The sequence below is a fragment of the Sorex fumeus genome, unplaced genomic scaffold (genome assembly GCF_029834395.1).
Source record: "Sorex fumeus unplaced genomic scaffold, SorFum_2.1 ptg000051l, whole genome shotgun sequence".
In the NCBI taxonomy this organism is placed as follows: Eukaryota; Metazoa; Chordata; class Mammalia; order Eulipotyphla; family Soricidae; genus Sorex; species Sorex fumeus.
In genome coordinates this window covers 13,391,782-13,419,173 of record NW_026606108.1, presented here as the reverse complement: position 1 = coordinate 13,419,173, position 27,392 = coordinate 13,391,782, and the positions used below count along the sequence as shown (strand labels likewise).

General features: G+C 37.3%; 1 protein-coding gene and 1 non-coding gene across 2 annotated transcripts in view; one reads left to right on the top strand and one right to left on the bottom strand.

The window, feature by feature from the left end:
* Window positions 1–22,201, top strand: part of SPINK5 (serine peptidase inhibitor Kazal type 5) — an 86,859-nt gene extending 64,658 nt beyond the window's left edge. Inside the window, exons 22-31 of the mRNA XM_056124737.1 lie at window positions 296–368; window positions 1,556–1,683; window positions 1,839–1,899; window positions 4,403–4,530; window positions 5,261–5,333; window positions 6,671–6,739; window positions 8,210–8,353; window positions 12,784–12,914; window positions 21,656–21,675; window positions 22,125–22,201. Of these exons, the coding sequence (XP_055980712.1) occupies window positions 296–368; window positions 1,556–1,683; window positions 1,839–1,899; window positions 4,403–4,530; window positions 5,261–5,333; window positions 6,671–6,739; window positions 8,210–8,353; window positions 12,784–12,914; window positions 21,656–21,675; window positions 22,125–22,201 (904 nt within the window). The remainder of the gene's footprint in view (window positions 1–295; window positions 369–1,555; window positions 1,684–1,838; window positions 1,900–4,402; window positions 4,531–5,260; window positions 5,334–6,670; window positions 6,740–8,209; window positions 8,354–12,783; window positions 12,915–21,655; window positions 21,676–22,124) is intronic.
* LOC130033208 (small Cajal body-specific RNA 24) lies at window positions 20,357–20,483 on the bottom strand. Its single transcript, XR_008793926.1, has one exon. It is a non-coding gene; the product is annotated as a small Cajal body-specific RNA 24 (non-coding RNA).
* Window positions 22,202–27,392: the final 5,191 nt, after the last annotated feature.

Below are 27,392 nucleotides of genomic sequence, written 5' to 3'. Positions count from 1 at the left end.
TGAACTCTGCATACTTGTTCTGTGTTGTCTTGAGAATGTGAACTAAAACTAAAGAATGAAAGTTATAGGAAGAAAAATTTGGTCACAAATAAAGGAAACTATAATTCCTTGAATTGATCTAACTGGAATAGCTACCTTATAAGTTATAAGTTACTTCTTCCTAACAGTTAACTGTCCACCTTGGAGAAGTGATGAGAGTTCTATATGAAGGAGATAATTTAAAATACGTAAACCCTAAAGTTTTTTCCAAGCCTCAAAGTGTTTCACCTAGATGATTCCCAACCTTCTCTTCCAGACAAAGAGAAGCAAATGAAAAGGATAAACATTCTAGTAACAGATCAAATGGGACTGACTCATCGTCAGGAAAGGTGAGTCATTAACTAGGTTTCAGCAGGTACGGCCTTTCTGTAACTGAATACTTGATCAATTAAAATAGGTAAAGAATGTCTCGGTTTGATTAAACATGATTTTTTTCTCACAAGGTCAGAAACCTCAGAAACCATCATTAGAATGATTAACACTGCTGGTATTTTGATCCATGTAGAAATTTAATGCTAGGCAGAAATTGCCCACTTTACAAAGCACTCATGAATAGTTTCTTATTGAAATCTCTCTGGTGAATTAGGGTAAATAGATTTTTTAAATTTTACTTTATAGATAGGTAAAATGAGGTTTAGCATTTTTTTGGGGGGGGGGTCACACCTGGCTATGCACAGGGGTTGCTCCTGGCTCTGCACTCAGGAGTTACTCCTGGCGGTGCTCAGGGGACCATATGGGATGCTGGGAATCAAACCCAGGTAGGCCATGTGCAAGGCAAACGCCCTACCCACTGTGCGATATCTCCAGCCCCGGTTTAGCATCTTTAAGAGATTTCTGTCAATAATGGTTAAAAAACAACACACATATTGAAGAGAAGTCCTGAATTTTTGCTAAGAATGTCAGAAGGAAGAATATTATTTGTAGAAGACATAGAACGGGATGCATTTTTTTTTTTGGTCTTGTCTAACAGCCACAGGTTACCTTCTTTCCTTGCTTGCCTCATGGTCATCTTTAAAATTGGCAATGGGATGGGGGACTCAGCTCAAGTGGTAGAGTACATGACTAGCATGTGTAAGGCTGTGAGTTCAATTCCTGGCACCAATGGCCTCCATAGCATTGCTGGTTATGGTCTCTATAAATAAAAATAAGTAAATAAAATTAGCAATGGTTTATTGAATTTTTTCCATGATGTCTTATTTTGATACTTACTCATTTGCTTTTCTATTTCATTCATAGAATGAACCACCCAGATAACCCAGATTACATATACCACCCAGAAAACCCAGATTAATCTCTCTATTAAAAAGCTCCATGATCAGTGATCTTAAATACATCTTCAACTTTAATTCCTCCTTCTTATCAGGCAGCATATTAAAAAAAAACTGAGAATTAGAACCTGAAAAGTTTTACTAACTCCGACAATGAGATTATTTGAGTCAAAATGTTCATATTTTCAAGCCCAATTAAAGATCTGTGGAAACGATCATTTTTCAAGGTATTTTACCTCCTTTTTTAGGATGAATGTGATGAATTTAGGAGTCAAATGAAAAATGGACAACTTATCTGTACCCGAGAAAGTGACCCTGTCCGCGGTCCGAATGGCAAGACACATGGCAATAAATGTGCCATGTGTAAGGAAAAACTGTGAGTACTTTTTTAAAAATGGGCTTTTCATTCTGAGTATTAAAGTTGAATATTAAATGCTCATCAATTTGAGAAAGTTACATTTTTTTAAAAAGCACTCTGTAATTAGTAATTTGTTTAGTTTAACTGAAACTTCTCTTCATCTTTTATTCCAGGGAAAGAGAAGCAGCTGAGAAAAAAAAGAAAGAGGATGACACGAGAAACAGAGGAAACAATGTAATATATGTTGAACATGCTAATATTTTGGAAGATTTGTTATATTTAATTCATTCACCAAATGTTTACAGAATTCCTATTTTGTTCAGCCATTTTGAATATTATAGTTAACAAGAAAGACATGGCCAGACCTTGCAGAGAAACCACATTTTATTCAATGTGATAAGAGCAAGTGTGATGCACACTTATTGTTGGTATAGACTGAAGCTTATTTTAATCATTGTTGAATACTATTGGTGGTGCTCAAAATTTACTCCCTACCTGATCTGTTAGGGTCACTCATAGTAGTGCTCAGGAAATCATGCAGTTTGGGGGGGTCAAACCTGGCTTCTCACACACAAAGAATGTACTCAGCCATGGAGTTATGTCTCTGGACCTCATTTTTTTTTCTTTTTTTATTAGTGAAACACCATGAGGTACAGTTATAGGCTTACAAATTTTGTGCTTGGGTTTCAGTTATACAATGATCAAGTGCCCATGCCTCCACCAGTGCCCGTCATCCATCACCACGGGTCCCAGCATCCCCCTCACCCCCCATCATTTTTAAAGTTAAAAAAATAACACATATATTCAAAATCCAAACTTGAAAGCAAGTATGAAAATATTGGGGCTCCAGGCTCTTGGCATTTCACTATCATTTTGTATTTGTCTTTGAACTTTTTGAAATAATGTTACTGTTTAACAGCACACAGGCTGACAAAGCATAATCTTTTCTAACCTTCTATTGACTCCAATAAGTGAGACAGTGGGATTTTGCTAAGGTTGTCCCATTAATGTCCCATTAATGAATTCTATACTAAAACACATAAAAACTAAATATTGATGGTAATTGTAATTTAAAAAAACTTGTTTGAACTTTTTTTGTGTGGATAAATAGCTTTAAGAAAATATGTTTACAAGTTCAAATGGTTTATGTTGCTTATCTACTTTATTTTCAATATTTATTAATTCTCCTTCCAGAAATTCTTATTTTAGGAACAAATTGGCATTTTTGTGTTCTTTGTGTAGTATACAATATATCACCATGTTTCATGCATGGCAAGAAGAATGTTACAATATTATTTATGCCCAGTAAAAATGTTTTTAATGTGTATGTATCATCATCATTGCACTCTCAAATTTGTGCAGTGTTTGATATTGTTCCAGTTTTACAGTTAAGAAAAACTCAATTTAGGGGGCTGGAGTGATAGCACAGCGGGTAGGGCATTTGTCTTGCACGTGGCTGACCCGGGTTCGATTCCCAGCATCCCAGATGGTCCCCAGAGCACTGCCAGGAGTAATTCCTGAGTGCATAAGCCAGAAGTAAACACTGTGCATTGCTGGGTAAAAATCAAGGAAAAAGAAAAAAGAAAAACTAGATTTAGCTATACACAGATACAAATGAAGAGCTAGAGATTGCATTCAGAAAGCAAAAGTTTGCAGTCAATGGATAATATCACGAACATATATGGGCTTGGTATTTGAGGCTTCAGAGAAAGAAATAATTGCAGTAAATTCTGAAAATAAGGTTGTAAAATACTTAATATGCTGCCCAGATATTTAGTTTCAAAGAACTTTAACTTTAAAAATTCTTCAGGTCTTAAGTAGCTCTGGTGCTGCTTATATTTTAAAATATAGAGAACACTCCTAGTATCTAGAAATGTTTTTTAATACAATGTTCCCATTATTTCTACTTTAGCTTTTTGGGCTTAGAGAAAGTTTAGGATAAATGTCTGCATATATCTCATATTTTCACTGATTGAAGATCTGACAGATTTGATTTCACTGCCTTATTTTCATGTTTCTTATTTTTCAGTGAATGAAAAAAATTGTCATTCTTATTTTTTCTTATCAATAGTGTTTATTTTATAGGCTCTTTACCATGACTTAAGGAAATTAATTTAGAGCATGCAACAAAGTGTGCATGTAAGACATATGAAAAATATTATTTATTAAGAAACAAAGGTAAATGCTTGTATGTTTGCAGTTCTTGTTGAATTTGAAATTTTTTATGCATGCAGTAATGAAAAGTCACTGGGAGTCAAGGGTCAGTCAAATAGAAAGTTGTATTAGAATCTCATGTATTAAAATCTAATTAAATTCTGATGGGACAAGAAATTCTGATGAGGAAAGAAATTACTTGAGAGGGATACTGTAGAGATGAATTCAACTTCTAGAGCAAAGATAGAATAAAAGGCTCATAAAACTCATTCAGAGTCTAAGAGACATAGCTCAGTGGTAGAGTATTTATTTGTCCTTCATGTATGAGGCCCTGAGTTTAATTTCTCACACTGCATGGTTCCCTGAACAGTACCAGCAGCAACGCCCAAGTTATAGCTGGCCTCATCGCCCCTCACTACCAAAAAATTTTTAAAAAGATTGAAAACATATTCTATTGCTGAAACTTTACCTATTTTCACTACTTCCCCTTCAAGTGTTAAATTTAAGCCTCAGCAACAAGTTCTATGTAAGTTTCTCAAACCGTATTGCCATTGTCAAATTTTTGCTTTTTCTTTGAAAACAGGATCAGTGTCATGAATTCCGGAGCCAAGTGAGGGATGGAAGACTTATCTGCACCAGAGAAAATGACCCTGTTCGAGGTCCATATGGAAAGATGCATGTTAACAAATGTGCCATGTGTCAGAGCATTTTGTACGTGAAAAAGTTTACTAATAAGTTTGATATTTATACACGTTTGCCAGAAAATATTCCCTCTTAATCTAATAATTAGGTATCAAGTGCTAAAGATATAGTATATATGGTTTATAGCTCTGCATTTTAGAAGATCACTGTAAGTTTTTAAGACACTCTCCTAAGAAATGTTTGTTTTGGTGATATAATTATAATCATACCTGGAGCATCTGGAGTAGAAGAGCTATTTTGTGGGGACCAATCAATCATAGACTCTTAGAGATAGATTTATCAGCAGTATTCAGGGCCAGCCCAGTTCATTTTGCAATTCCCCCGTCAACAATTTAAGGGGAAAGATGACTGTGCAATAATATTTTGGTTGGGATTCCTCTCTATAGTTTTTAAATCTTTGTAAGCTAGAGACCTATAACTTAATCAGTGATGGAGAACTTAGTGGTCCATTAATTAAAAAAAAAGGAAGGAAGGGAAGGTAAAACAACTCTATAGATGAGAATCATAAACTTCATAAACTTCTATTAAGAATCCTAAATTCTGAATGATATTGAAATTGAATGCTTGAAAGTTGATAAATTGCCATAAATATTTTATGAAAATTCTCACAATAAAACAGGGAAAATAATGTATTTTTAGATAAACAAAGTTAGATTTGCTAATGCTGAAAATTTAAAAAATGCTTGATTCGAGGCTCAATAATATCTGAGAAATTATACTATCGACATTTATTTTGCAGTGAGCGAGAAGCCAGTGAAAGAAAACAGAATGATGAAGAAAAACAAAGAGCCAAACCAACAAATGATGCAAAGGTTATATCTTTTTTTTTTTTTTGCAAAGGTCTTAAAGTTGTCAGAATAATTGTGTTACTTCTCATCCTAAGTGTTTTTCCTTCTCCTTTAGATTTTGGACAGTAAATATGATAAATTTTTATTTAAAAAACTGATTTGAGAAAAATTTTCCCTCAGAGTTATGATTTTTCTAGCTTTCATATTTTATTTCATTTTATTTTGGTTTTGGAACCCTACCTGGTGGACTCAGATCTTACACCTCACTGGACTCAGATTAGCTCCTGGCATGGCTTGGGGGACCTTATGTAGTGCCAGAGATGAAGTCTGGGTCCCTTACAAGAAAGGCAAGGACCTTTCACACTGTTCTATCTCTCTAGTCCCTCACTTTTTTCTTTACTCTATAGAGAATTATCCTACAGTGTGTCAATTATTGATTTAGTTTCTCCTCTTTGGGAAAAACGTAGGTTGAAGATCAGAGGATAAAGTTCCTTACCAACTCATCTGCCTGTTTATCTCTGTAACTTTTAATTGTGAGATGAAACTTCAAATAGCGTGTTGACACTGAATTTACTCAGTTGATTTAAACCAGCTCAAAGTCTTCACTTCTCTCCTTGAGTTTTCTTTTTTGGTGTGTGTTTTGGGGGTGGGGGGAAGGTAACTCCCCAGTAGTGATCTGGAAGTACAGGGATTCCACTGGAGATTCTCAGTCAACCTGTCTAGCGGTTCAGTTAAAGGACCCAAGGATGATCAAATAATGCTGGTTGCACCCTATGATGCTGGAGGTCTTCAGGGGTTGCATCTGGTAATAGCTGAGGAATCCTGGGGTGCTAGAAATCTAACCACGTCTGGTGCATGCCTATGTGTCCTAATCACTGTGCTATATCCTGGTCTCTTGATATCATGTTTCTGTCTTCAAATAGTGTTCTCAATGTCAGTAAATCAGTAGTGTATATGCATGATGCTACCTTTTCTCTTTGCTTTTGAAAGCTGCCAAGATGTTTTTGTTCAATTTTATGAGAATGATCATATGACTTGTAGTTAGGTTCCTATAAGATTGTCCAAAGTATACTTTCTGTGGAAAAATCGGGGGTGGGGCTGTGGTGAAGAAAGATGGAAAGGAAGAGTGAGACTATACCATGTGTTGTTTGTTCCCTACATTTCTCGGCCCAGCGCAGAGAGGCTCAGAGCCAAGCAGGAGATGGGCGTGTTAGCTTGCATCTTCACTGGCCTTCAATGCCAGGATAAGGCCAATGAGTGTGAGCCCAGAATCCAAGAGAAGACTTCCTAAAACCAAATGTGGGAATGCCACCAAGCCAAGAAGGGAAAACCATGCTCACTTCTCCTTTCTCATTTTCCAGGATGAATGCAGTAACTTTCAGGCGTACTTGAGGAATGATCAACTCTTGTGCACTAGAGAAAATGACCCTGTACGTGGTGCTGATGGAAAGATATACAAAAACAGGTGCTACATGTGCAGAAATATCTTGTGAGTAAAAGTATTTCATTCATGTTTAAGCAAGAGCATTAAATATGGCCTACATTTGGGAAATAATCACCATTTATAAAGTAAAATTTAATTATGAAAAATTATGAAAGTTTTATGTGTGCATCGCTATGATTCATGTTACTTATCTGCTATCCTAGTCCCCCCCACAAAAAGTCTAATTATGTCTTTCACTATAGATAAAAATGACTCCTTTTGCCTGATTTTCAGGTAATATTGATTTATAACTCCTTATAAATTCTGATAAGTGCTATGGCAAAAATAAAGGTTCTAGACACTTCCCCCAAGAAAGAACATTAGAAAAGTGGTGACATTTTAACAGTACCTGCTATTCTGTTAGTAATATTTTAATGATGTTGGAGCTGGAACGATAGCACAGCGGGAAGGGCGTTTGCCGTGCATGAGGCCAACTCTGGTTTGATTCCCAGCATCCCGTATGGTCCCCCGAACACTTCCAGGAGTAATTCCCAAGTGAATGAGCCAGAAGTAACCCCTGTGCATTGCTGGGTGTGACCCAAAAGGCAAAAAAAAAAAACCCTAAAAAACAAACAAACAAAACAACAACAAAAGAAACAATGTTAACTTGTCTGTTCATGATCATTGTACTAGTGTCTATATAACATTAACAGGAGAAGTGGAGTAACAGAAACAGATATAGAGGAACCTTTGCACTGATTTTACAACTTAGAAAATAACAGTATCTTGTTTAACTAAGGTAGGTAGTATGGCTAGAGGAGACAGCATTTTAGAACATTGATTTGATTTAATCAGCAATTTCAACTGCTGGTTAAATAAATGTGTGTTCATGAATCCATGGTGTGCTTAAGTTAGGCCTCAGAGCCCTTAAATCGAAGATGCATGATACAGTGGAGGACATGCTTAGATTTGGAGACAACAAATTCAGATATAAGTTCTAATTGTTGTATTGGCCAGCTGAACCTCTCAATTTTTTTCTTGCCAACTCTCAGCATCACATTTATAAGAAAGTGTTCTAGAATAGGACTTCTTAAACCTTTTACTTGCAACTGCTTTTCACCCAGGAAATACAACATGGGCACGTGCTGACAGAAAAACCTTGGATTCATTACTTATTAGGTTTTGGTTTCTTTTTTGTTAATTGCACATTTAGAAAGCTTTAACAGTTGCAAAATTCTTCTCACCCTCGCTTTCAGTTATAGGGTTGTGACTCACAGCAGTTCTAGATTTTTTTTTAGATTTTTCCCCCTACATTATATATAAAGGACTTTTGTTGGGGGAATAGTTTTTGTGCCCCTCAAAATTTTAATCAGGTATCTCCAGGGCTTAGGAACATGCTTTAAAATAGGGTTTTTGGTTATTTATATGAACAAGGAGACACAGGATGAATTTCTTCATATTTGTATCAAACTCCCAGCTGGAAATTATAGGAGCTAGTCTTTGTGAAGATAACTTGGAATTACTTTTTGTCTCCTTCACTAGCCAAAAGGCCAGAGAAAAGGCAGCCTATGTTAGATCTTCTGAAGAGAAAGGCAGCACAGAGCACCCCAGATCTTCTCTGGTAAGAATGGCAATTTTTTTTTTCTTTTGCAAGAAGGTGGGGTAAGGGAAAGAGAAGGGGAAGGTGTTTGAGCCACACTCAGGGTGATACTCAAGCTTCTGGCTCTGTGCTCAGAGTGATCCTGGTGGTGTTTGGGGGACCATGTAGTGTTGCTTGCAAGGTAAGATTGTACCTACTGAACTATCTGGACAAAGAATGACTGTTTCTGGGGCTGGAGTGATAGCATAGTGGTAGGGCATTTGCTTTGCACGCGGCCAACTCAGGTTCAATTCCCAGCATTCCATATGGTCCCCTGAGCATCACCAGGAGTAATTCCTGAGTGCATGAGCCAGGGGTAATCCTTGTGTATTGCCGGTGTGACCAAAAAGAAAAAAAAAAGAATGACTGTTTCTTTAAAAACTACAAATTAACTTCATTTGTCAAATTTTGGAAAATTTCTATTGTCACTTGCCCATCACAAACCTAATTTCCATATATGCAAAGGACTACTCAATATAGCTTCAGATCTTTTGAGAAGTAGATATAATTCATGCTTAACGAATTCTAACATAACTCACCGTTGGGTTATGATGATGATGGTGATGATGATACTTATTATTGTTATTCATTCTTTTTTGAGATTAGTAGTCACTTAGAATATTCAAAATTTAGAAAAAACAACAGGAGTATAATAAATGTGAAGTCAAAATAAAATCTTTGATCCTCTAATTTCAGTTCTCCAAAAAGATTCCATTCATATCCATCTTCCTCTCATCCCCTGCTCCATAAGCCAAATCTATTCCCCAGTAGCCTGTAAAACTATGCTGATCTGCTCACACTTGTGGAATTTCAGCAATCTGCACTCTATAGTAGTTAAACTTAAATTTTTGTTTTATTTTGTTTTAAAGCCAGACCCAGTTGTGCTCAGGATTTACTCCAGGCTCTATGCTCAGGTATCACTCCTGGCACTGCTCATGGGACTACATGTGGTTCCAGGAATTCAACTCAACTTGGTTGTATGCAAGAAAAGAACCTTACCTGCTGTACTGTTGCTCTGGCCCCTAAAACTTTTTATTGAAAAATTAGGCTGGAGAATCAGAGAAAATACAAATATTAAGGCACTTGACTTGCATGCAGCTGGCTCTGGTTTGATCCTTGTACTGAGTATGGGTCCATCATCACTGTTAGGAGTGATCCCAGAGCACTGCCAGAGGTGGTCTACAGAACAATTTACATAAATACAATATAGTTCATAATCAGCAGAGATTTTTGTTTTATAGTAACAGCCTAGTCAGATGGCCCTTTTAAAATCTTGAGAAGATCAAGAGTAAAAAAGAAGAAAGAGATACCGAGAGCATGAAATATGTTCAAAGTAGACTTTTGGACTTTGTCCAAGAGAAACTAAAAGAAGAACTAGCTCCTAATCAGAAAAAAGAAATAAAGGTATCAAACATGAATTTTATTTAATTATTTTTCCAATTCATGTGGATAACAGATGAGTTGCTCTAATGAAATATATAATAATTACATATCTGTAGTAAATTAGGCACTAAACTAGGAATCTCTGAACATGCAGATGAGCTCATATGAAGTTATTTTCTACCCCTTTCACAGCATAATTGACAAATTATAATTGACAAATAGTATAGTATATGTGTAAGGTGTGCAGTGTATTTATTTGATATACTTCTATACTGCAAAGTTAGCTAACACCTCTCTCACTTCACATAATTACAATTTTTTGTAGTATGAACATTTAAGAGCTACTTATCAAATAAAATAAGTCTTAACTTGTAATTATAAAAGACCTACTTTCAAGTATAATAGAGTATTGTTAGTTACATCACTTTGCTGTACATTAGGTCCCTTTATTTAACTTGTAAGCAGAGATTGTATCCTTTGGCCACTGTCACCTCATTTACCCCAGTCCCAGAAAAGAGTAAACACCATTCTGTTTTCTATTTCTATGAGTTTGACTTTTAAATGGCATATATATCACAAAGCACATTTTTTCTTGTCTAACTTATTTCACTTAGCTTACTACTCTCAAATTTTATATAGTACAAATAATGCTTTCTTCATTTTTTGTAGATGAATAATAATCCACTGAATATCTATTATGAAATATTGTATTTATTAATATAATATTCATAAATCTATTCAGTGAATATATATCACATCTCTTTTCTCCCTCGGAGAGCCCGGCAAGCTACCGAGAGTATTCGATATGCCAGACACAGTAACAACAAAGTCTCCAATGGAGACGTTACTGGGCCCGCTCGAGCAAATCGACGATCAACGGGAGGGCCTCCTTTCTCCATTCATTCATTCATTGGTGGACAATTAGGTGTTTTTTCTCTTTTTCCTAAGAAAATATCTTTATAATATCATTTTACTTACAGGCCAAAGTACAATGGCTAAGACTCAGTTAGATTCCTGCCACCACATGGTCCTCCAAGCATTTCCAGGTACAGCCACAGAGGACACCAGTACTGCCAGGGTTAACATGAGTATCTGGGTACTGAAGGGCCTAAGTAACATCATATACCCTGCCCTTGCATAGAGCCACTTGCCAATGATGGCTGAGAATCATCTGGACTACCCAATCTCTGAGTGTATATAATGGATGTAATCATTTTAAAAAACGGGGGATGGGGAAATATGATTTCTTGTGTAATCATCATACTAGTATTCTTCTTATGGGGCATGGCTTATTTTTTCTGAATTCCACAGCATATATTGGACTCTGCGCCAGGCTGTTTTCACTCAGGGTGCCCTAGACGGGGACGGGTGAGAGCCCTCCCCGCCCCAAGGGACCCAACCCTGGCAGCCAACCTCCACTACCCAACTGCCACCATGCTCCAGGCCGCTTTCTGGACACATCATAAGACACTTCCTATTCATTTTCCATAATTACCACACCATGTTTGATGGAGTTCAGACAGTAGGCAACAAATCATAGAGAAATATATGTATGTCACGGTCACTGTCACTGTCCTCCTGTTGTTCATCGATTTGCTCAAGCGGGCCCAGTAACATCTCCATTGGAGACTTTGTTGTTACTGTGTTTGGCATATCGAATACATCACGGGTAGCTTGCCAGGCTCTGCCGTGCGGGCGAGATACTCTCGGTAGCTTGCCGGGCTCTCTGAGAGGGGCAGAGGAATCGAACTCGGGTCAGCCATGTTGGCTGCGTGCAAGGCAAAAGCCCTACCGCTGTGATATATATATATATATATATATATATATATATATATATATATATATACACACCTCTCGGAGAGCCCGGTAAGCTACTGAGGGCTTCTCGCCCACATGGGCACAGCCTGGCAAGCTCCCTGTGGCGTATTCAATATGCCAAAATCAATAACTATAACAGGCCTCATTTCCCTAACCCTGAAAGAGTCTCCAATAGTTGGGAATGACGAGTAAGGAGAGGCTGCTAAAATCTCAGGCCTGGGACAAATAGAGACATTACTGGCACTTGCTTGAGTAAATCGATGAACAACGGATGACAGTAAAACAGTGATATTATTTTCTGTTTCCTTATTACTTTGTTCTTACTTGTTTCTTGGTTTACTTATCTTTCCTAACCAAAATAATAGAATAAAATAAAAACCAAAAAGTCAAATCCAGGAGGATAAGTATCTCTAATAAAAATGTGAAATAAAATATGTGTTGTTCATCGATTGCCTTGAGCAGGTCCCAGTAACGTCTCCTTCGTCCTAGCCCTGAGACTTTTTAAAAGGTGCCACATTAAAGACTCTTTCAGGGTTAGGAGAATGAGACCCATCATTGTTACTGGTATTTGGCATATTGGGTACACCACGGGGAGTTTGCCAGACTCTGCCGTGTGGGCAGGTTACATTCAGTAGCTTGCCAGTTTGTCCAAAGTAAGAATGAGATAATAAGATGTTGTGCGGCCGCAAATGCTTCCAGGAACCGAGTTTTATAGTCTCTGGGTCTTGGCCATTGATGAGATTACACGGTGCCAGGGGGCCCGTTGGTGGGTGTGACCCCTGCCTACTGGAATATGGAGGATCTGGGTGGAGGATGCTCAGCCCCGATCCAAGCAGGCTTGGAGATCTCAGCCCCAAGACCCGCATGCCTTTGTTCCTCTGCCGGTACCTTCGTGCGTGTGGAGAGTGGTCTCAGCATGGTGGTGGCTGGTTCTGGAGGTCTTTGGCTGCCGGAGCCCTGGTCGGGGTGGGGAGGGAAACTCAACCCACTCCCCTGCAAGGGGCCCTGGCGAGGACAGCCAGGTGCGGGGGGCAGGAGACTCTGTGAGTTTGACCAATGTTACATTTGTAAATGTAAGCGAGTTTCACCAATGTTACATTTCTTTATTATTCATTCACTGAAATACAAATGAGGAAATCCAAAGGTTTTCCCAAATCCATTTCTTTTGACTGCCATTAAGAATATTTAATTTTTATTATATACTTATTCAGGATTCTGAGATGTGCAAACAGTACCGAGTAGTGCCTAGGATGGGTTACCTTTGCCCAAAGAATTTGCAACCTGTCTGTGGTGATGATGGTCAGACATACAACAATCCCTGCATGCTCTGTCATGAAAACCTGTAAGTATATAAGTCAAGCTGTTGTATCTCTCAGAGTAGATTTTGCTACAGTGTCAGTACACAGTAATGTGCTTATGTAAGTCTGAGGAATGTTGCAACTGATTTACTAATCATTGCAAATAAAAATCCAAATTTTGTGAATTATCTTGAGTACATGTAAAATAGAGCAGATTTAAGTTACTTATGTTGATAAATTTGGGTATACACTTTACTTATTTGCAGAAAAAGGAAAATGTGTGGGGCTGCAGTAATTAGAGAAAATCTCTACAAGCCCAGATGTACTTACATAATATGAATAAACGCCATTCATCCTTTATCAAGAATGAGAATCTTTCCATTCAGAGTCAGCTCTCCTATGATCTCTAATGGACCTTATCCCTACCTGGTAGTCACGAATTTCCCATTTTCTTTAACCTGTCTTCTTGGAGCTAAAAATAGTGGCATGCTAAGAATATACACAGGAAAAGTGGCATATCTGTCATCTTTGCTAAGATCATGACTGTCTGTATAATCACAGGCATATTGTCATCTTGAGACTTAAGTATTCATTGGAGAAGTGGAGTCAGTTTTCTTGCAACAGACTTCACAGGGTTATTGAGAGTAACATTTTTATTTTTAAAAATATGTGGGACTTTTTTTGGGGGGTAACACCCGGTGGTACTCGGGGGACCACATGGAATTCTGAGAATAGAACCCAGGTTGGCTTTGTGCTAGCAAATATCTTGCCGGCTATACCATCACTCCAGCCCCATATGTGGGACTTTTATTTAATACTTTTGCTAATTGGTTATATCTTTATTGTTTTTCTGCTCTAATTCTGTCCTGTCATTCTATATATACCCTTCACCTCTCTTCCTACTGTTTGTCCTGAATTCAATGACAATATGATGACAACCCTAGTCTTTCCATAACTTACACTGCAGTTACCAAATAATCTACAATTCTTGGAAAACACTCTTCACAGTCCAGAATATGACCGTGTGTCTTATATCCTGCTCTTAGGTACTAGAAAAAATATTAAATTTATGTTTGTTTTATTTTTAATCAAGTATCTGCAAAAGAAAAATCCCTCCACATTTTATAAGTGTAGAATAAAACTAATTCAAACCTGAGTGTTTTGTTTTGTAAGTCACTTTCCGAATCTCTCACTAAATCTATAATACTTCGTCACTGTCACTGTCACTGTCCTCCTCTTGTTCATCAATTTGCTCGAGCAGGCACCAGTAACATCTCACAACAAATTGTGAGACTTGTTGTTATGTTTTTGGCATATCGAATACATCACGGGGAGCTTGCCAGGCTTTGCCGTGCAGGTGAGATACTCTCAGTAGCTTGCTGGGCTCTCCGAGAGGGATGGAGGAATTGAACCCGGGTCAGCCGTGTGCAAGGCAAATGCCTTACCCATTGTGCTATTGCTCCAGCCTTCATATGTAATAGTATTATCAACACTACACACAAGGTCAATCTGAGATTCAGAAAGTCTGGGGAAAATATTTAAAGTCAGAAAATTAAGAAGGTCAACACGATTTAAACTTATGATTTAGTTCCCAAACCTTGTTTTTTTCTTTTCTCACCATGACACTTTATTATTCAATCCAATGCAGTACTCCCTTACACTGTGGGGAATCAAAGGTTTCTTTCAGAGTCTGGTGAGCTAGCATGGATAAAAGGGTGCTTACTTTGAACATGGCTGACCTGGGTTCAATCCTTTGTACTTATATGATCTCCTCAGCGCTATCAGGAATGATCCTTGAGTGCACAGCCAGGAGTAAGCCCAAAATACCACTGGGCATGGCCTCCCAAAAAACAAACAAAAAGATTTATTTCAGTATACAGAGAAATAAATCTATACCCATAAAAGGAAATAAAATATTGGGGCATTAAAAATTCATCTGCATAATATTTAGGGACATATAAAACTCTTGGTATCTTATCCATGGTTTTTACATATCCTTGAGTTAAGACATTCCCTTTTAAAATATGAGTGCAATCATTCATTGATTTACTAATATATGTAAATTATTATTGATCCCAGAAGTCTCTCAATTCCTCTTTACTGTAAGTGGAAAATTGAAATTATTTGCCATATGTCCTTCAAGCTTTCCATTAACTCTATAACCCTATAACAAATGATCCTCTATTCAATGAAACCTTTTCAGGCAGAAATTCAGATTATTAAAATATTAATACAACATTATTCAGATGAATTGTTCAAGCTAGAGAAACTGGAAATCAATATTACAAAGGAAAGATTCAGGTTATCCTGGACAAGAAGGAGCAATATTAGTTTCTGTGTTCTTAGAGGAAGCAATAGGAAAAGAGTTTCAACTTGAGAAACGTTAAGAAAATAATTAATTGCTTTAATAGTACACTTTCCAGTAGCAGCTACAAATAATAGACTTTTTTTTTCTTTTGGGTCACACCTGAAGATGCTCAGGGCTTACTCCTGGCTCTGTACTCAGGAATTACTCTTGGCAGTTTTCAGGGGACCATATGGGATGCTGGGAACCGAACCAGGATTGGCCACATACAAGGCAACCGCCCTACCCACTGTGCTATCACTCCAGCCACCTTAAATATTTGAACCTTTGTTTTTTGTTTTTTTCTCTTTGGGTCACACTCGGTGATGCTCAGGGATGACTCCTGGCTCTGCACTCAAGAATTACTCCAGGCATTGCTCAGGGGACACTGTGGGATGCCAGGGATTGAACCCTGTTCAGCTGCATGCAAGTCAAATGCCCTCCCCACTGTGCTATGTCTCCCGCCCGACATTTTATGTGAAATATTTATTAATAGAGAAACATTAAAATTAACATTGCTAAAGATTATTTTTGGAATCTTTCTATAAAATTCAGACTGTAAGTCTTTGTCTTATATAAAAGTTACTTATGTAAATTTATATATGTACTATAGATTTGTTTAGATATTTATTCTAATATATACAGAAAATGGTCCAGAGATATAGTAGAGGGTTAAGACATTTGTGTTGCACACAGATGAGTTTGGTGTGAATCCCGGAACCACATGTAGTCCATAGAGTAACAGAATACAGGGCCAGGAGTTATTTCTGAACTGAGCTGTGTATGATGCCTCCCAAAGTAAAATATAGATAAATTTTCTATAAATATAATACATTTCTATACATATCTATATTTTATATTTTGTAACCCCAAGTAACATTATTACTTAATCATATCAAATTTCTACATCTTAATTTTCCCATCTACAAAATAGTGACTTTTAATTAAATGTTTTCCCAATTTATTTCTAATGTGCAGCCTTCTGCCTTATGATTTATTTCATTTAGTATGAACCCCCTCTAACTCAACCTCTGTTGTCACAAAAGGCAAGATTTTACTTTTCTTATAGCTGACTAGTATTCCAGTACATACGCAATAATTATATAAATGTATGTTAAATATATAGCACATTTTCTTTATCTATCACCTGCCATTGATCACTTGGGTTTCCAATTAACATTAAACAATTTTATGAAGTGTATAGGTGCATGAAATGTGACAGACTAAATCCAGAGTTGGGAAGCAAGCCTGGAACTAGATCAGAGACCTGAACATGGGTAATGCCTAGTGGAAAGGAGCAGAAAGTGAGTCCCAAGTCCTACCCCTAATTTCAGTTCCAATTTGATGCCAAAATGTACCCCCACATTATCCTGGCATTTTCTTTCTTTTTGGTTTAGGCCACACTCTAGCAGTGCTCAGGGCTTACATCTGGCTCTGGCTCACGACTCAGGAGTCCATGAAGGGTGCTGAGAGATCAAATTCTGGTTGGTCATACCCTACCCATTGTACTATCTCTCCAGATTGATACTGTTTTAGCTTATACACTATTTTTTATCATACCTGTAAATTTTCCCATCTTTGAAACTTCCCTGTTCTGTTTTAGGATACGCCAAACAAATACACATATACTCAGTGAAGGGCCATGCAAGGACACCAGAATCCCAGGAATGACACCACTCAGCAGATCAGCATCAGTAAGTACCCTGACCTTCAGTTAAAATCTTAGAAGCCATAGCTTCTGCTTTTGTTTTCTTGTAGAGGGTGGAAGACTGTCTCTGGCCAGAAAAGTGATGCCAAGGCAAGTGACCCCATATTTCATCACATAGTAATTGTGAAGATGTATTGCTTACAGCAATACAGAGGAGTATTAGAGTGTTAGCACTGTAGCACTGCTGTCTCATTGTTCATTGATTTGCTCGACCGGGCACCAGTAATTTCTCCATTCATCCCTGTCATGTGCTAGTGTAGCTCAGTGGCATCTGCTCACTCCAGGAACACCAAGTGAGACTTGTTGTTACTGTTTTGGGCATATTGAATACACCACAGGGAACTTGACAGGCTCTGCCATGCAGTCGGGATACTCTTGGTAGCTTGCCAGGCTCTCTGAGAGGGATGGAGGAATCGAACCGGGTCTGCCTCATGCCAGGCAAATGCCCTACCCGCTGTGCTATCTAAAAGTTAGACAATGGTAATACTTTTAATGCTTGACCCACACAGGGGTCCATAAAAAACAATATCTCCTGATCTAGCATTTTTCAGCATGAGTTTTACTTTCTTTTATGTGTAATTTAAAAAGTAAGACAGAGAGACCCGGGTGACAGATTGAGATTTGTTTACTCATTCAATTTTATACTACTGTGTTTATGGAGACACTGTGATTTATAATATGTGAGTTTCCAGAGAAAAGGTGCAGTGGGGCATATGGGATGCAAGCGTATGGTGGCAGAGGTCTGCTTCCCCAGGCCGGTCCATGGTGACAGACAGACGAACGAGGGGGGAATGGAGAAACTGGACCTGAGACTGATCAGTAGTGAGGGTAGTCAGTTTATGTCTCTCTTTTCCATGACATAGTCTGATCTCTCCCCTTATGACATGATCATAGACATAAGTTTTGTTGTAGTTCCAGTCATCATAGTTCCATCATCCTAGTCTCCTCATAAAACTCAAAAACCTCTTCCTCATCTAGTCATAGTCTCATAGTCTTTTGCATTCAGTCATTGTGGTCATCCAGTCCTCCTTCTTGTCTTCACACTCCCAAAATCTTCAAAGTCCCAAAGTCTCAGTTCTCATCCTCCTTCTAGTCATCAATTTTCTAGTTCTCACAGACCCTCTAGTCCTCAATATCTTCAAAGTCACAAAGTTCCTGTTCTCCTCCTCTAGTCTTCAATGTCTAGTCCGGATTTTCTAGTCCCCTCTTACGCCTTACAGCATAGTTATATAGAAATCATGAAAGGTGCAGATACACAAAGGTGGGGTTGAACATTATCATAACAACAAACAGATGTAAAACCACTCCTTCAGGAGATTAACTCAAGGACAAAACCTCTTTGGGGTTCAGCACTCCAAATTTTAGGAGATCTGCTCAAGGATGGGATTCCATTCAGGATATATTGCTTTCTCGTTTCCTCAGCTAGTAATCCATTTAAACAATCATAGTAAATTGACTTCTTATAATATTTCTAGTCATTTTGTATGAACATCATTGTCATTGTCACTATCCTCCCATTGTTCATCGATTTGCTTGAGTAGGCCCAGTAACATTGTGAGACTTGTTACTGTGTTTGGCACATCGAATACGTCATAGGTAGCTTGCCAAGTTTTGCTCTGCAGGCAAGATACTCTTGGTAGCTTGTCAGGCTCTGAACTTGGGTCGGCCATGTCGACGGAGGAATTGAACTCAGGTCAGCCATGTTGGCCACATTCAAAGCAAACGCCCTACCTGCTGTGCTATTGCTCCAGCCCTTGTATGAACATCACTGTCACTGTCACTGTCCTCCCGTTGTTCATTGATTTGCTCGAGCGAGCCCAGTAATGTCTCCATTGGAGACTTTGTTGTTACTGTATTTGGCATATCGAATACGGCTAGCTTGCCAGGCTCTGCCGTACGGGCAAGATACTCTCGGTAGCTTGCCGGGCTCTCCAAGAGGGGCGGAGGAATCGAACTTCGGTCGGCCATGTTGGCCGCGCGCAAGGCAAATGCCCTACCTGCTGTGCTATCGCTCTAGCCCAATATGAACATAATAAGAAATATATATTAAGCTTAAAGGTTGGCTCTTCCTGGGTTCATATGGCTAGACCACAGTCCTCAGGCCAGGTTAGTCTTTCCTAACTCCATCAGGGTTCTTATTCTGTTACTTATTTTTAGGTCATGGCTGGAGCAATAGCACAGCAGGTAGGGAGGTTGCCTTGCATACGGCTGACCCAGACGACCCGAGTTCCTGTGTTCAATTCCTCTGCCCCTCTCAGAGAGCCTGGCAAGCTACCAAGAGTATCTCCCCCACACGGCAAAGCCTGGCAAGCTCCCTGTGGTATATTTGATATGCCAAACACAGTGTTACTGGGCCCACTTGAGCAAATCAATGAACAACGGGAGGACAGTGACAGTGACAGTGACAGGTCATGACAGAGTTTGTCCATTACCATGCTCTTAACTTATACTTAAGTATTATGGCACTTGGCCTGGCCCATTTTGATGCCAGGGTAGCTCACAACTTGCCCTGGGTCCATGCAGTCCCTCATCAGGACCCTGCTCTTAGAGTGCTAGGAACTAAGGGCAACTGAAGCTTAAGTCAAGTAAATATGGATGTCCAGGAGTGAATATTATTTTGGAATCAATTAACTCCCATGTTACAAAGCATAGTATGAACTGTCTTCCTGTGTCTATACAAAAAGGATATTGCTGAATAAGCCATGCAAATGACATAAAGGAAAGAGAAAGGCAATATAGGATTATTAGTGCTTGATGGAACTGGATGTGCCTCAGTTGCACTGTTGTGGGAGTGGCTCAATAAACCTCAAACTCCCTTCTGGAGGTCAAGGACAACCCAATGTTATCCAACAATAATACAGCTAATGATAGCTCCATGCGTGTAATATTTTACAACCACACCCTCCACCAGTGTGGCAGCTTCTCTCTACCAAGGTCCCAAGTTCTTATCCCTTCTACCTTCCACTTGTCACATTGGTAAACTCAGTTGTGTGAACTAATTCTCAAAAGTAGATTTAAATAAATTCTGAATAACCTTTGCACCCTTGCACTTTACCTTTGCTCAAAACTGTCTCCCAACATGGAAAGTTGACCTTTTCACTTAATTCCTTACCAGGAAGTTTAGACATGCACTATTGAGTTTGACATTCTTCCTACTGATCATATGTGATATTTTCTTCTTCAAGCAAGATGACATATAACTTGAAAGAAAACCTAGGAATTTTTTAATGAGCAAAGCACTTTTTGTTAACAGACAAATAATGATTCAAAGTCTGGCATTGGTTATTGTTCATGTAGGAAACTTTTGTCAGCCATTAAACTGAACCAAAGAACTCACCAAATCATTTAAATTAAATGGGAAAAAATAATAGGTTAAGAATTCTTGAATCACTCTTTCACTTGCGCTCAAAGAAGTGCTTATTATGTAACTTTTCAAATGTCAGTAGTGGAACGATGTGTCCTTTTTACTTGAAAAGGATACAGGGAACACTATTATATTTCTCTAGGACATATACAAAGTTATCTTCCTGTAAGAAAAAACTTCTTTAAAATAAATGTCCATACTTAATTTTGTTTCATTTTTAGATATTTCTACAATAGCAACTACTACTATGTGTGGAACGTTTTAGAGCTGACATGCTTTTTCTTTGGCATCCACACAATGCCCCGACTAAGAGCAGTGATCATTATGTTACCAGCACACAGAAAATCAGCTTCACACACACACACACACACACACACACACACACACACACACACACACACAAACCTGTCAATTATCAGTTGTTATTATTAAGTACATAGTCTGGTTTTACTTTTTATGCTCTTCCACAATTGTCTGGGGATTCTGAAATTCTGAGGCTATAGATATGCACTATAGCAATTAAATAGATGTAGTGAGAGGAATACAAGCAGTATCTGTTCTCAATGACATGATAAAGATTTTCAACCATTCAAGAGAAAATCATTGCTTGAGACTTTCTAACCATGTGTGAGAACTAATGTGAAAGACTGAATTTGGAACTCAGAAGAGCTACTCTTGTAGAGGGGGTATGAGTTGACTAGTTTTGTAGAAGAAAACTTTCTGAGGATTTTACCCCTTTACAATTTTTTTGTGACACATTGATTTACTGTTTTGAATGTTTATTTCAATAGTAAACTAATGCACAGATGACTAAAGCAAGGAAGACATAGTCTAAAACTGCAATCATGGTCGAAAAGTGTAATAGTGTAGAATTTATGTTAGTGAAACCAGCTTTAAATCCTAAGTGAAACTGAGACTTTGCTAGTTACTAAACATTTCTGTAACTTGCTTTCCTTCTTTGTGAAATATTGATGACACTTCTGTTTTTTTTTATTACCAGGAGGGTGACATGTAACTCAAATGATCAAACTTCATTTTTATATTATCTCAATAAACAGGATTTAGAGATTTTAGCCAATTCAGTGATATGGGTATTTTTTTACTCATATACCACATGCATTTCAAGTGCTCAATAGCTACACATGGCTAGAATGAGTAAGAGAGTCAATGAACCTATGTAAAAGATGTGTAAAAACATATGTAAAAGCATATTTCAATTGCATCAATTGACTAAAAGATAAAGGTGATTTCAAGTTGTGAGTACTCAGAATGTTTAAATATATATATATATATATATATATATTTTTTTTACTATAATACAGGTGTTTTTGGCTTTTCTAATATCTAAACTACTCATCTTCTCTTGCAGGAAAAATGATGTGAAAATTGGTAAAAAGTCATGAGAAAAAATGTGTTCCCCTAATAATGAATCATCTGCCCCTCACCATCTGAACATAGAATGCTTGGACGCTCATCTTATTTACTATATAAAATAATTACAGAGCTATTGGGGGACAGACTCGCTGACTTTCAGTCCTTTCCATCTCTTCCTCCTAAATTCTGTGATATAAGGATACAGAGACATCTAAAGTCAGTCTATGCTCTGAAAGCCTCCTGATCGCAATACTGTCTGTTCAACTGCTTATTCAATAAAAGTACACCCAGCAGAATATCATTTCTGGGATTTCTTTGACACTCTGAAGAATAAGCATTTGATTTTTGTTTGTTTGTTTGTTTGTTTGTTTGTTTTTTACGGAAACTGAATAAACTCTATCCTTTTATCTGGCTAAGCACACTCATGGCCAATGAATGTTCACTTTTTTTTTTCCTGATTCAAGTTGCTGTCACAATGATCAATGAATTTCTGGAAGATATAGAAATTCACATGGGCTTTCAGGACCCATCAATTGTGTAAAACTGATGTATGAACTAAACCTTACCTTTTCTATTAGTCCCCTTACTAGAGAACCTACTTTCTTTCTTATCTTCCATATTTACATGAATAAAATAAAATTACTTACTCTCAATTTTCTATGCTCCATCAAGTGATATAAATGTAATTTCTCATACTGTCATGACAAGTGCTTTTATCAATGCCTTATACCGAGTCTGGGGAGAACCCAAGCAAAGAAATGTAATTTACCAACATAGGCAAATAAGAGAATCACTGTGCAAGAGAAACATAATACAAGTCACAAAATCAATTTCTAACCTCTACAAAAGGGAGAGGTGAAATCTATTTGAGTAACATTTTTATTTGACCTTATGTATAAAAACTATTATCATTTTAAAACATTCAACATGATTTTTTTGCCCACTCTTTGATATTTGTGTGTGTCACCCATCCAGCAGAGTTATTTCAAGTGCTCAATAGCTACATGTGGCTAGAAACTACTAAATGGGTCAGTGAGTTAGCTGACATGGGAAATATTCCAAAGAATATAAGAATAGTGGTGATAAAAATGAGAAAGAACAATTTGCTGAAACTGCTTTCAAAATTGGTATCGTATGGCAGTTCTCTTCCAGATCCTGCCTTAATTCCAGACAAAGCATGGAAAATCCATCGTGGCTAAAGATGTTTTTAGATACAAGACATTTTCTTAAAATTAGATAGAGGAGATCAATTTTGTATTTTTTCTCTATCTTTTAACTAAGTTGCTAATAAAATTTTTTATTCTTGATAACTAAGCAAAATAAGTTTGAATGGTATTTCTTTCCATATTATGATGAAAAAATAAAGGATTGTCAATTATTGTTCAAAAAAGAAAACAGAGGCATTTCAGAAAAGAAGTCAGAAAACAGTGTGGCTTTTATTTTCTGCATTTTTAGGATATGCAGGATAGGTTTATACATTGTATGATCTATAAGATTGTATCTTCTTGGTTATTTCTAAGAAATTATATTTTTGGAGTCACATCCAGTGGTGCTAAGGGGCTATTCCTGGTTCTATACTCAGGAGAGAATCCTGACAATTTTCAGGTTTTCATAAGCCAGAAATTGAACTGAGGTAGACCATGTGCAAGGAAAGAATCATAACCTCTGTAACATCTCTCCCCCAAATTATTTTTATGACCACAGCCTTATCATTTGAGAAGGAACTTGTTACTGGATTTTTTTAAAATATGAAAAACAGGACTAGATAATATGGAGTTAAGGTGCTTGCCTTGAATCCCACTAACCCTGGGTTGAATCCCCAGTATGATATCCCAAGCACTGTTAGGATCACTATTGAGCAATAGAGCCAAGGATAGCTCCTGAGCACTGCTAGTTGTGGCACCCATGCCAAAAAATTATTTAAAATATTTAAAAGAAAATTCTTATACTTTTTTCATCATTATGATGATGATGGATGGTGGTGGTGATTGTTATATAACATACCCCAAAATAATTCTGAACGGGTTAGAAGTGTGACTTAGGAATAAGATGGAATGGAAGATAGGCTAATGTGGAATGTCTTTAGATGGGGATAAAGAGAGTTACCGACTCAGTGACTCAGTGAAGGACAAGGGTAAATTAGTAATGGGTTACACAGAGGTAAAAAAGAAAATGGAGGCTCAGGGAATAGTATTAAGCTGAACACAAAAATCTCAAAACAAACTTAAATTTAGTAAATTTTAATAAATATAAATTTGTCTGGAGACTTTTTTTTAAAAAAGTCTTTTTTTTACTTGACTTTTTAAAAATAACAATGTTAATTTATTTGTATACATAAACAATAGATACAGCAGATAGGGAGCTTGACTTACATATGACTGACTTTGATTTGATCCCTGTCACTCCATACAGTCCCCTGAACCCCACCAATAATGAACCCTGAGCATAGAGTCAAGAGTTAGTCCTGAGTACTATTAGGTGTGTCCCCAAAATAATAAATAAAAATAATTAAAAAATGTTTAGGTCAAAATGGTTAGGATAGATACATAAAATATCAAATTAACAACTTTTAACTTGCTTCTTGAGTTATATCCTAATGAGTCAGTGACAAATATAAAACCCAGAATCATACAACTGAGGCGTCACAAACTTTCCCTAAAATTCTGAACCAAGAAATGATAACTTGTTCTGGTATTTATTCTGATATAGAGAAAAAAAGAAATAAAATTATTCTAACTATTGGTCATCCTGATCACCAATTAGTACAAATTTATAATTGTATAATTGATATTATAGATTCCATTTTTTAAAGAATATGGGTTTCTGCAAATCTACTACAGATCTATCCCTCATTTTTTCATACGAGGAGCCCACCTGAAGTCTTCCTATCTCTTTCAAGTTTACAGAAACAGATTGATCACCTTGCTAGATTATGGGCTAGCAGAATTTTTCTTTAAAGAGTTAGAGAGAAAATAGTTTACACTTAGAAAGACATTTAGTCTCTGATATAACCACACAATGCTGCTTTAGCATGAATAAATGAATTTACATTGTGTAGATTCTACTGGCTGTGCTCAAGTAGAATTATATTCACAAAAGAGAGTGCCAGACTGGTTTTGATCCATGGGCTATGTCTCAGGAATAAGCATCTCCTTGCCTTCCTTTTTGCTCTCTTCTATACTCCTAAAAACCAAACTACTCATTAGGTGATAATGACCTAGAAAATTATAAATCTTGATATTTCTAAACATTTTAATACATAATTTGAATTAAGAAAAACACCTGACAAACACACACTTGTTTCTCAATCTAATATGTTTTTGTTGCCTCCTCATTTGAATTTGGCCAAGACCAATCATATATTACAGATATATTACAGTTAGGTTATGATAAATAAAGTGACTGTGTTCTTAAATAACACTGCCTAGAGCCTTTACAAATGATGAGTGATCTGTTTTCCTTTACGTGAAGGTGTACTAGAACATCCTGTTCTTTCCCTGAAAGATGTCCAGGTTTTTCTGAAAGGTATCCAGGTATGCTGATACCTTTTCATTCCTATCATTAAAATTGAAGTTCTACTTAAGCAATATGAGATTGTAAATCATTCTTCAGGCATGAAGAAAGAACAGAGAGAAAGACTGTCAATTAAAGACACGTTAGTGGAACACCAAATATTTGTCTTCCTTGATGGAATTTTTATTTAGCCATGTAATATATATTATTTTGAGAAATGACTTGTTCTCTGGCAGGACATTCTATGTTCCATCCCTATCTGTTATGGCACATGTTAATATTACTCATGCCAGTGTGTTTTAACTTTTGTTCTTTTATTCCTGATCCTCTTATATTTAATTCTTGATTCTTTTTGTTGTTGTTGTTGTTGTTGTTGGTTTGCTTCTTTTGGTTCTTTTTATTGTTTTTTTTCGTTTTGCTTTTTTGGCTCACACCCGGCGATGCACAGGAATTACTCCTGGCTCATGCACTCAGAAATTACTCCCAACAGTGCTCAGGGGACCATATCGGATGCTGGGAATCGAACCTGGGTCAGCTGAGTGCAAGGCAAAAGCCCTATCTGCTGTGCTATCGCTCCAGCCCCTAATTCTTGATCCTTTTCTTTAGTGTTGCTCAATAGATTTCTAATGAACTTGACTGCCTTCCTCTTTTACAACCTTCTGATTTCCAAATACCCTCTTTTAAATATTGGTATATTTAATTTTCTATTAAAAAACTCCTGCTAATCAGCCATATCACATTTGAGCAAAGTAAAACTAGATAAGCCTGAAATCTAGATATCATCTTGACCTTCCTCTTTAATCCTTCAGAGTTAAAAATTCTTTGGTTTAAGCCATCTACATTCTTTCATAACTGGTTACAACAGCCATTTTCCAGTTTCAGTCTTGTCTCTCCAATTGCATTCACTGTAGGCAGAGTAATGAGCTGAAGTCCAAATTTGATGGCACTATGTCGAAACCTTTTAAGTGGTTTCCTCTATTTCCCAAGATAAACTGCTAACTCTAACATTCTATTTATCCCTTAAACCACAACTTTTGCTTTGTCCTCTTTTCTCCTACCATGAATAATTTCCTTCCTTTCTCTATTTTTTCTCTTCCTGTTCTTTCTTCCCTTCTCTTTTTCTTTCTTTCCTTCTCTTTTCCTTCCTTCCATTCTTTCTTCTTTCTTTCCTTCATTATCTGATCCCCTTCCCCTTCTTACCTTCCTTCCTTCCTCCCTCCCTTCCTTATTCCCTCCCTCCCACCCTCCCTCCTTCCCTCCCTCTCTCCCTCCCTCCCTCCCTCCCTTCTATCCTTCCTTCCTTCCTTCCTTCCTTCCTTCCTTCCTTCCTTCCTTCCTTCCTTCCTTCCTTCCTTCCTCTCTCTCTCTCTCTCTCTCTCTTTCTTTCTTTCTTTCTTTCTTTCTTTCTTTCTTTCTTTCTTTCTTTCTTCATCCGCAGTGCTCACCTCTCACTTAAGGATCTACCTTCAGGGATCACTCCTGGAGGCTCATGGGTATCATCTGGGGTGCCAAGAAAATAAACAGATTGGCTACATGCAAGGAAAGTGCTGTACCCACTGTACTATCTCCCACTTGAATCATTTTTTTGAACTTGCTCCTTCATGTTTTTTTATTCTAATATACTGTCTCTATCTACTCTACAATTATCTTTCTTCTCCTTTCATTTCTATAAAGTCTACCCCTGTTTGTTTTTACATCACTATACTAATTTGTTATGTCAATAAAGGCAACGCTTATTTTCAGAAATCATCCATGACCTCTTTATCTCAGAATGGAAATTTTATATATTTTATGCTCCCATATCATCTTGTTTGTATACCTGTGTTACCTTATGTCACTATATTATAATTGGTTATTTACAAATCTATTTCTTTCACTAGTCTATAACTGCCGAAGAGATAAAAAGTTATGTTTTTATTTATATTTCCAATATCTAGTACAATGTTTTGTATGAAGCATTTGCTCATTAAAAGATATTGCCTAGGGGATCAGAACTATAGTGCAACAGGTAGGGCATTTGTCTTGTAAGTTTCTGACCTGGGTTCAATCCCCAACATCCCATATAGTTCCCCAAGCACTGCCAAGAGTAATTTCTGAGTACAGTCAGGAATAATTCCTGAACACTGCTGGGTGTTACCCTCCCCCCAAAAATTCATCTAAACAAGAATTAAGCTACAAATTAATTCAAAAAGATAGGCTCACAGCTATATTTATTGTAT